The sequence below is a fragment of the Austrofundulus limnaeus genome, unplaced genomic scaffold (genome assembly GCF_001266775.1).
Source record: "Austrofundulus limnaeus strain Quisiro unplaced genomic scaffold, Austrofundulus_limnaeus-1.0 Scaffold18, whole genome shotgun sequence".
Classification (NCBI taxonomy): domain Eukaryota; kingdom Metazoa; phylum Chordata; class Actinopteri; order Cyprinodontiformes; family Rivulidae; genus Austrofundulus; species Austrofundulus limnaeus.
Genome location: NW_013952420.1, coordinates 3,186,480 through 3,197,578, shown reverse-complemented (window position 1 = coordinate 3,197,578; position 11,099 = coordinate 3,186,480). Strand labels below are relative to the sequence as shown.

The window sequence follows — 11,099 nt, the reverse complement described above, 5'->3', positions numbered from 1 at the left end:
GGTGTACCTAATAAAGTGGCCGGTGAGTGTATGTGTATATACTGTATATGTTGCTGTTTTGTCCTATTTCTTTCTGTGTTCAATTCCATTGTACAGACTTGCAATAAAAACTATTCTATTGTTTAATCTAATATTTCTTAATTTAATTTTTGCTGGCTAATTTTTGCAGTGTAGAGACTTTCTGGAACTGTCTGACAAACACACATGCCACCCACACACCCACATGTTTAAAAACATTTTGACTGCCACAGACTGCAAAAAGATAATAAAAAGCTGTGCTCATTCACTTGATATAAAAGTGTAGGGCTCTACTGCAGACATCACGACTGCCACTCAGAGTTGCTGTAATTTTGTAAAGGAAAGAAAGATTTAGTAATTGGAAAATCCAAAAGCAAATCATTCAGTAACAATGAAAAAGTTGCATCAGTAAAAAAAAGTTTTAAAGGACAGTATTTGAAAGAGACGTTTTTTTAACATAAAAAATATAGGAAAGCTTAACAATAACAAGAGTTCAAATAAATCTGCTTATAAAAATAACCTCACTGTATTTAATGGACAAGTAAAGGTCAAGTGTGTCTGACTGTGTGCCAGTGTTTTGGGCATCTAGAGAAAAAAGTAAGCAGATGTGAGACAATGAATGAGGCACAGATGAAGTGCTTGTTTTCTCTAGAGATGCTTGTGAAGCCAGGAGGCGAAACATGACATGAATTCAGAGTGATACACAACCAAATCTGTTAGACTTTGTCCGATGGGACAAATGATAGCCACAAAAACACACAGGGGCTGAGGGGGAAAACCCATTTGATGGGCTGGGMGTTGGAGAGAGGCCAGAGTGAGACAAAAAATAAAGCAGACAGTGGAGTTCAAAATACAAACAGTTCATAAAAAAGGAGGAATTTCTTCTTTTGATTAGTCAACCAGAAAAAGTGTTTTACTGGAAAGACTCAGTTGGAGAAGGGTCGCAACCACAGCCATTCATTCAGTTGTACAGTATTAGATAATTCATGCTGGATGCTCCACCCTGACAAATGGGCCATGGATCTTTCTTATACTGGAGTTCTGGGAAATAAAAATTCAAATTTTTATATTCCACATGGGCATTACCGTGTGAGGGTAATTTGAAAGATCTGGTATCCAGCAATGAAAGAGGCCAGCCTGGTCAGGCTCTGTTTCCCAGAGCCCCCAACACCCACCAACAAGGCATTACCTCCTGGCGTTCGGAGTACTCTCGAAATCTGAACACACAAAACATGGGTTCAAATGTTAGGACTGGATTTTGTGTGGCAACTTTTTAATTGAAACAAAATCACTAGGGAGGCTGTGTAAACAAATGAAAGAGCGAAATTTAAAACCTATGACAAGTTTGAAAAAAACATATGGCTTACTGGATGCCCTACGTTTACATGGTCATTTACTCTTTCGTACAAATAATTGAATTAGATCTGACAAAAAAGAACATCTGTAAATTACCTTGATCATGTGGATCATTGCATCCTGAAAGAACACCATGTCCATACTAGTACCCCTGACGCTCTCATTGAAATGAAGCAAGAACATGTTCAGACGTTCTTTTAAACTGTCAAATGACCCAATAGGTTCGTAGACTTTGGGCAAATCAAAGTCYGACTCTTCTGGCTCTTCCCCTGGGAGGAAAGTCATTTCATAAGATTTTAAGCAAAGAAAGAATAAATTTTTTTGAAAAATAAAATTCTTTTTAAACATTTGTTTCCTTTCACATGTACCTGTAGCTTCAGGAGCATTTTGTAGAAAGTCAACAAAGAATGTTTCGACTCCAAAGTCAACCGTCTTCATGTGCTCCTCCCCAAGCTCCTCTTGCACCAGTTTTGCCAAAGCTTTGTCAAACCATTCCACATCCTCAGGCATCGTGAATCTATCGGCTATCACGCGTTTGCACTCGTGCTTCCRCAGTGCCAGCAAAACCTGAAAATTCATGGTTATGAGTTAATGTTTTCATTCCACACAGAAGGGAAGGGGGATGAAGTGAAAGGGATTGCTCTGTTCCAATTTCTATTCAATCAGATTTTTAAGCTGATGACTAGTCTGAATGAAGCCAAGACCAAAATGGATTGCTGTCATGTTTAAACAAATTCAATCTTTAAAAAAAAGATATAAATCCACAGTGTTTTTTTTTTTTTGACAATTTATAAAATATTTTCATTACAGTCCATTTTGTATTAAACAATCATTGTAGTTTTATATGTAGTCATTAGCAAATGACAGCAGCCAGTTGCAACACTTCTGGTGCAGCCTGGGGCAAGACAGCAGCTTTCAGCTTTGGGCTTGGCTCCACTCTGACTCGCCATTATTGCATCATTCCAGTCCAAAATAATCTCTTTTTCTCTAAGCTGAAGCTACCCAAAGAGCTATCTACATCTGATATCATATTTATTCCCCATAACCTTTACACAGAACTCCACTTTAAGAGCTCTAAAATAGTGGATCATTGGTGGAAGAAGAGGCACCAACAATTTACTGAAGAAAGAAAAGAGTAAATGAGCCACGGGATTAAAGATAGTTTAATGCATTTCTTCAACATTGTAAAATTTAATTTGTGAGGATAAACCAAGTCCTCCTGAAACTGTTTCAGTTTGACAGCTTATAATAATTTCACACAATTTAATGTTTATGTTGGATGGCATGTAAGTAAAGATAAAATGTTATTCTGCTTTTAAAAAGACACATTGTGTTTACATTAATACTGCCATTTGATGTACTTAAATTTGTTTAATGGTTATGTCAAACACAAAATTTATAACTCTGTAAACAACTGTTTTTGTTTTAAACTATCTATTTTACTTTTAACATTTCATATTTATCTTCTCATTGAACATTCCTGCACAGTTGTCATGTTGGTGCACACAAGGAAGCCAGGGAACAGACACAAAAACTCAAAAAAGAAAAACAAACTTTTATTAACAAAATGAAAAGGCGGCTCTTGTTTTCAGGAGACAGGGTCAGGATAGACGTGTAACATATTGTATTATTTTCTGCTTTGCTGCTGGTGCTTGGCAATTTGTTTGGGGAATTTCTTCAACTCACCGGATTACCTACCTTTTCACGGTTCTACTTCTAGTTCTAAATCACCCTTGATATAGTTTGTTCTTATTGGGACTGTGCTTAAATCATCTTTTATTTTTCAACACTTCTTGGTTTTATTTGTGTATTTTGGGATCTTGTAGCTCTCGTTAAAGTTTGCTTAGCATCATGGGTACTTCTTCTCCGACCTCGTCTTTCCTCACTTGCTCCGTGTGTGAGATGTTTAGTTCCTCCCCTGCCTCCTTTAGCGATGGCAACATTTGTATTAAATGTGGACTAATGGCAGCTTTAGAGCCAACAGCTAGCCAGGCTAGCACTGAGCTGCCGAGAGAAGCCTCTTCTGTAAGTGGTCCCTCGGTGGATTCCGTGAGGTCACCACCTCAAGCTAGCTGGGTGATGGCTTAGAAAAAGCACAGTGCTAAATCTAAACTTCCAGACCGTCAACCGGTGATATTTCTAATCACTTCTCCCCACTCAGTGACACTGATCAAGGAACAGACCCTGGTTATTGGCAGCTCCATAGTCCGAAACGTGGATTTAGGGACTCTAACAACCATGATTAAATGCATTCCAGGGGCCAGAGCGGGCAACTTAGAATCTTACTTGAAACTACTAGCTAATGCTAATACTAGGTACCGTAAGATTGTGATTCACAATGACACTAGGTTAGACAAATCAGAGTTTACCAAAATTAACTTTGCTTAAGTCTGTAACTTTGCAAAGACTATGTCGGACTCTGTAGCTTTCTCTGGTCCTCTTCCCAACCTGACCAGTGATGACATGTTTAGTCGTTTGACTTCATTTAACCGCTGGTCATCTAAGTGGTGTCCTGAAAATAACGTCGGCTACATAGATAACTGGAGTTCTTTCTGGGGGAAACCTGGTCTGATGCTGAGAGATGGCATCCATCCCACCATGACCGGAGCTGCTCTCCTTTCTAAGAATTTAGCTGACTTTGCTGACCACAGAACTTATTGACAATCCGGGGTCCAGACTAGGAAGCAGAGTTGTAGTCTTACACACATCTCTGCTGCTTCTCCTTTACCCACCCAAACCCTCATTAAGATTGTGTCAGCCCACCCACGGACCAAATTAAATAAATATAAAAACTCTAGAAAAATAAATCATAAAAATCTTATAAAAAATAAACACAGTTACTTTACTAGAACAAAACAATAAAACTATTAGGTGTGGCTTATTAAACATCAGATCTCTTTCTTCTAAGTCTCTGTTAGTTAATGATCTGATAACTGTTCATCATATTGATTTAATCTGTCTTACTGAAACCTGGTTACAACAGGAGGATTTTGTTAGTATAAATGAATCCACTCCTGTTAATTATTTAAATGTTCATGTTCCTAGAACAACAGGTCATGGTAGAGGAGTAGCTGCAGTTTATAAGTAAGAACTATTAATTAATGCTAAATCAAATATTAGTTATAATTCGTTTGAGTCTTTGTCCCTCTGTCTTTCTCATCCAAAATGGAAATAAAAAAACTCTTCTACTTGTAATTTATCGTCCACCAGACCCTTATTCTGTTTTTATCAGAATTATCAGATTTTCTGACTGGTTTATTATTAAATACTGATAAATTATAATAATGGGAGATTTTAACATTCATGTTGATAGTGAAAGTGATAGCTTAAATATACCCGAAGAAAGCCCACACAAGTGTGAGGAGAACGTGCAAACTCCCACACAGAAAGACCCCAGGTCCGAACCGGGGATCAGACCCAGGACCTTCTTGCTGTGAGGCATCAGTGCTAACGACTGAGCTGTCATGCTGCCAATATTTCATGTCATAATATATCATGTAGTCACAAGTGCAAAATACAGTAGAGTCCTAAATTTGTTCAATAGGCATACTAACATGAAAACAATAGTCACTAAAAAACAAGTGAAATGAATAAAACTCATTGTGGGTGTGATATAAAAATCTTCTCACCTTAACAGAGTGGACCACCTCAGCGGTTGTGTTGAGCATCCCTTGCCACACCCTGGAGAGATCTCTCAGGTTGAAGATGTAGTGGAACTTTGCAGGAGTCGGAAGCATCTTCCCTTTTGTCAGCTGCCAGAGGCGGCGAGTTAGACACACTAGACGAGGAACGATGCTTTGTACCTCCTCACAGAAACCACGGCSTGTGCAGAAGTGGCCCTCGCCAATCACACCTGGGCCAAAGGGACGAGTTACACATTTTTAAACTACAGGATGCAGGATGCATTAGAAATTAATCATATTTAGCAGTTCATTCTATCAAATACAGATAAAATGCTATTACAGATTATGTAAACTATTTTCCTTATTTTCAGTATTCTTGTTCCCATGTTATTTGTAGCATCTGACAAATTGCCAAACTTACACAAAAACAGTTTCATTAAAAATATACTTGAATAGTAAATTTGCCACTGTTTTACCCACCAAATATTTTATCTATGGAGGCATTTGATGGCAGTGTACAGTTAAAGATGGAGAACTGCCTTTTCAGTCTTTGTGGGATGTCATTACGGCCTCCGCCTGGATGAATCATGGCTGCCAGGAACTGAATGTCAACAATATTGGTGAATTCGCCAGGTTTGTCCAGATTGTAGAAGCCCTTTTGCTCCATAAGCTGCCTGACAATTTCATTAGTCACCTACGATGAAAAGCAAATATAAATCCTTAGATTTATTGCTTTAAGACTCTTTTGTAAAGATCCAGATAAAGATACAAAGAGAAATGTTTCATGGATTTCTCACCTGATCTCCCCATTCATTGATAACAGGCATGTTGATATCATCTACAAAAATTGCCATTTTCTTCCCAGCAGGGGGGCCATATGTGGTCCCCATTCTTTTATCTACGTAGCTCTCAATGGTCCTCTAAAAACATGATAACATCAAAACAGTTATAAGGCAGGTTCAGTGTGTTTTTTTAAAAGAAAAAATGGGATGGAGATGGTTGTCTTTATTTCCCCCAAGACAAAATCCCCTATGATGATTATAACTTTGTTTAGTGTGCAACTTAAAAAGGAGAAAACAAAACACAGTTTGTGGAGAATCCAGCTAATAAAAATGCATTTAAATTTAATAATCTAAAAATAAACTCACTTCACTGTTTTACCTGGAACATGAGTGGTGTGGTAGCAGAGGAGAAGTTGAGACTCTTGGCCATGTGAGTCTCAGGGTTGTACCTTGACATGTAGCTCTTGATGATCACAGTCTTTGCTGTTCCTTGCTCTCCAATCAGCAAAGCAGCCTTCAAATAATTAGATTGCAAATTAAGCATGTTATAAAACTGTAAAAATCAGTTAATTACTGAACTAATGTGAAAATTAAACATTAATTGTGGATGAAAGATGTTGATGTGCAGCTTTAATGAGCATCCTAGAATCATTTATGGAAAGAATAATTGAAGAAATAATATAGAAAGTTAAGAATTGTAATCAGAAAACAAAATCAGAAACAATCACTTTTAATTCAAATGCTAAATCTAATAAATTTAATTATTTCATAATTATTAAATATCAAGGAAAATTGTTTTTGATACTACACCATCAGTTAGTTAACCCGTTCACCTAAATCAAACATGGTCATGTTCTTGCAACATTAAATACTCAACATACAACGGTGTAGTATCAAAAACAAACATGGTCATGTTCTTGCAACATTAAATACTCAACATACAACTTATGTATAAACAGAACATTCTTATTCTGTCCACATTTAAAGCTCATTGGTTGGAGTATTCTATTTTTTCAGCCGCACAAACACGAACAAAAAAAGAGTCATTTCAAAATGTTGAGATGCTTTTTCTTGTCCAAAAGCCACACGTTATTTAGATCTAGAAAGTGTATTTGTGGAAAAAGTTTACCAAATTTAGTCACTGACGACTATCATGGTGTGCGTGTTTTGATTATTTTCAGGATTTGTTCTCTTCATGGTTATATTCTCTTTTGATATCTTTGCTTTGAGTTCTGTTACTTGTGTTTTTCTGTCTGCTTACATTGTGTAAGATTTACTTAGGTATTCTTGTGTAATTCTTGGTTCCGTTTCCAAATGTTCCCTGTGCCATTTTTCATTTACCTTCCGTCAGCCTCCTCAGTGATTCTCCAGGCAGCCTGCCACTTGCACCTGTTTCTGGTCTCCAGTCAGCTGAGTTGCCTCCAATATCTCATTAGCCATCTCTGTTTAGTCTTCTTCCATCTCCACCTCAGTCATTTAGGCTCCCTGTCTTATGTACTGGTCTCATTTGTGTGTCTCGTGCTTTCTCCTGAGTTTTGTAAAATTTGCTGCTATGTTGGCTTTCGGTTTTGCCTTTTTTTTTATAAAATATACTATATGAATTACTTGGCTTTCTCCTCTGTCATTAACATACTCAACAAATACAAAGCACACAGACCTTGAAGACCATTGGCGGGGAAAAAAAGTTTAAACCTGAAAACTTTTTCAATTCTTTGAGACTGAAGGTACCCGGATGGGCCCATGCCCATCAGTTATCTGCTATTGTGGACTGTTATTTATTTTCTGTATTATATTAATAAATGTTACCTTGCCCTGCTTGGCGATGGTCTGAATTAAAAAGTCTGTTCGAACATTGTCAACATTGGGGACCAAGATGGAGCTGTACTCTGGAGTGGAATCAGATGGATAAAAATATTCCTCAACTTTGGTGTTCCAGTGGACCCAGTGACCTGCAGAGAAAAAATATGTATGCATTGGAAGTTAAACTGACATGACAAAGATATTCAGTGCCCTGCAAAAATGTGTTTACTACACATAGACGTAACAATGCAATACTTTGAAATCAACAGCCAAGTTGTTTTTTCTTTGACCTCTCTTAAATAAATGCATCATCACCCTCTGCTGTGACATGGTAGTCAAACATGGTGTCCTCGCTGTCAGGAGCAATGTCTGGCAGATCCAGACAAATACTGTCATTTCCTCTGAGCCAGCAATCGAGCTTCCTGCGGTCCTCCAGCTCGAGTAAGGCTCCAGTGCTCCACATCAGAGCAAAAACRTACAGTCGCTCCAGGTGCTTCCCAGATAACTCACCACAATGCTCCTGCAGAGTAAGAATTAAGTTATTCAATTATGTCCAAAACAATTGAGTAATTATCAAATATTAGACAGTTAAAGAATCTCATCCCTCATCAGTATACATACAGTACATCCCTCCATGACTTCTGTTAGTTACAGGAAGCCACTAAACCTGATGAGCAGAAATGTAGGAGTACTGCATAAATTGTATATCACTGAAAGGATGGTTATCTTGAAAGCAATATAGGTTGGACACAGTTATCAAGGCTGATTGAGTBGGAAATCAATGCAAAATAAAAACGGTCTGACTAAATAAACAGGGGCTTGTACATTAGCTAATGCACAAACTGAACTCCAATTAGAAACAAATTCTTGTTTCTACAAACTGATGTTTAAATAGCCATGCAACAGGTAGAACATTGATTGTTCAAAACCTTTCTACAGAACCTTAATTTAGACTATCACTTAAAGGAACTCTGCTGATTTTATACATGTGATTTGTAGAAGATAGATGGATAGGTTTGTATAAAACAAAATAATCCCTGGTAATCTATGAGTGATGACTCTGAACCCAAACTACTTCCAAAAGCAAGTTTATACTTTTTTAAGCGATTCAACTTACATAGATACTTGAGTGAAGGTATGATTCACCAACAATATTTTTAAAGTAAAATGTGTTGATTAAAAGCAATATGTAAAATGTAACATGTTAATAATAGTACTTTTTAACATTTGCTAAAAATCAGGCTAACCTAAAGTAAACTTTGTAGTTGATAGAAGAAAAAAAAGAATTATTTCAAAAGGGAACAAGTTTRGTTTTTACAGCAAATTTTCCACATGTTAAAATCAGCTACTTTTTTTTCTCTAAAAGTAACTGACTACAGCATGTGTGTCCACTATCTTTCTGTCSATCTCAGATAAGCTTGTGTTCATTGTGTCCTCTGCATGACACAGTAACAGGCCACATTTCTGAATGTGTCAGTTGACTTTGTTGAATAAAAATGCCCACATAGTTTTACTGATCCTGGTAGCATGAATGCTGTGAGTTCAAAGGCTGCACAATCCATCTGTATTCCATGTTTTTGCTTTTAGAAAGTGAGATTTATCAAAGATACTCTGATTCTTTTCATATTATGATGTACTCTAGATATTTTAAATCTAAATTCTTTGCAATTTTTCACTCAAGATTTTTTTTAGAAAAGAGAGTGGCAAAGAAAATTGAGTGCACTGAAGTAAATAACAGAGTTGTGTTTTGTGTGAATCAAKTGTCTTGAAGAAGTGAGCAACTAGGACCTGCAGGGCAGAAAGTCCCCAGTAACAAGACAGGAACACACTGGGCTCAAACATATTTAGTATAAATGATCAATTTTTCCTTTGGATGCTTCTAACTCTTCAGGGCATTTTCACACTCTATTTTGGGATTTGAATGGGGAACATCTGTTTTTCCTAAGCATGCAAACTTTTACAAAATCCCGAATTTTAAAGATGCTCTACTTGTAAATGTTTCAGACTTTTTATTTTTTGCATCAGTCTGTTGAACCCCCACAAGTCCAGTTTTTGCTGCAAAACCTGTCCAYAAGAATTAATCGTGTCACGTTTGAGTGTAAAAATTCAAATAATGAGGTAATGGTAAAAGTCTGGTTTCTTCCACACATGCTGTTAGGCACTGCAATAAAGAAGTTGAATCTTAGTTTCATCAGATCAGAAGATTCAGTGATGAGGATGACGAAGGCTCTTGGGTATTTTTTATTTTTTTATTTTTTTACTATTACAAAAAATGTACTCTTCTTCAGATCTGGGATTTGACAAAAACATCTCACACAGGTCTATGAAAAGCATTCTGAATATTGGTTCCTTTTTTTTACTTTGAAAGTCTTGACCCTGAAAAAGAGCAGGACCTCCTTTTTATATTGGCTCTGAGTGCTTGAAGATGTTTTTTTGTTGTTGTTAAAAACAAAATGGCATTTATTGTAGCACTCAGGCTCATCAGCATCCAACTGTTTGACTTTACATTGAGTGTCAAGACTTTCATTCACATTTCCTCTTTTACTTGATCAATTTACTTGAAGAAGAAAAGAGGGGAGCTGTTTAACCATGGACAGTTTCTGCAGACAAAGCACATGCTGCACCATTACCTTTGGTGGAATGAGTCCCTGGAGCATGTTTATACACTGCATGATGACAAACGCTTCCAACACGTCCATCTTGAACTCTAATGACTGCACACTGAAACGGTATATGTCAGGGAAGGAGGACGAGAAGAGCTGCCTCAGCGTCTYTGCCTCCTGAGGTGAACGTTTTTTCAACCAGCCCTGAGGAAGAAACACACAGTAAGTGCCATACCATACCACAAGCATCACGGTTATAAAGTTTAATTGTGTGTGGGGGGGGGAGGGGGTGGGGTTCAATCACTTAGTTTATTCACCTCCAGGATGGGGCTCCAGCTGAGAACAGAGGAGCTCATAAACACCATTCCGTTGCGAGACACAGTAGCAGGTGAGGCGTTATCAATGTTGTGTGGCTCAAAAACGACTTTACAGTTTGGAGCCATTGGTATGCGATCTCCATTTGCCAGAGTAAGAGTTCGGTTGTCATCCAAAACTGAGTTTAAGTTTTCAATCCAAATGGCATCAACAGGTCCATCCAGGACAATCCAGATGTGCTCTCCTGAGAGAACGAATGTGTACATGTATGTAAAATGAGTGACGCATAAAAACACGAGCTCAGTTTATATCCAAATGTGTTAAGATGAGAAACACCTGAGTTATCTTCTTTTATTGTTCATTTGTTGGTATTTTATTAGAAATCTGACATTCAAATCTGCACTGCTTTCAGATGACAGAATAATACAACAAAACACAAGGAAGGATAACAGAAAAGTTTATTTAAACTAAATAAAAGTTGTGTTTTTTATGTTTTTTAGACTGAGTTCAGCCACCATACAAAGGAAGCTCATTTCAGCAGCTTGTATCCGGGATCTTATTCTTTCGGTCATAATCCGGACCTCATGACAATAGGTGATGGT

The 11,099-nt window shown here is 37.4% G+C and overlaps 2 protein-coding genes across 2 annotated transcripts in view; both read right to left on the bottom strand.

The window, feature by feature from the left end:
• dnah5 (dynein, axonemal, heavy chain 5) overlaps positions 1-7,723 on the bottom strand; it is a gene marked incomplete at its 5' end in the record, with an annotated part of 62,439 nt that extends 54,716 nt beyond the window's left edge. The window contains 8 exon segments of the mRNA XM_014003420.1: positions 1,112-1,235; positions 1,471-1,643; positions 1,743-1,941; positions 5,004-5,227; positions 5,478-5,691; positions 5,795-5,917; positions 6,159-6,293; positions 7,586-7,723. Coding sequence (XP_013858874.1) covers positions 1,112-1,235; positions 1,471-1,643; positions 1,743-1,941; positions 5,004-5,227; positions 5,478-5,691; positions 5,795-5,917; positions 6,159-6,293; positions 7,586-7,723 — 1,330 coding nt within the window.
• A 133-nt stretch (positions 7,724-7,856) lies between these two features.
• The window catches only part of LOC106514250 (dynein heavy chain 5, axonemal), a 10,272-nt gene continuing 7,029 nt past the window's right edge, over positions 7,857-11,099 (bottom strand). Inside the window, exons 10-12 of the mRNA XM_014003425.1 lie at positions 10,500-10,741; positions 10,210-10,386; positions 7,857-8,099 (exon numbers count right to left, since the gene is read on the bottom strand). Of these exons, the coding sequence (XP_013858879.1) occupies positions 7,875-8,099; positions 10,210-10,386; positions 10,500-10,741 (644 nt within the window). The 3' untranslated portion in view covers positions 7,857-7,874. The remainder of the gene's footprint in view (positions 8,100-10,209; positions 10,387-10,499; positions 10,742-11,099) is intronic.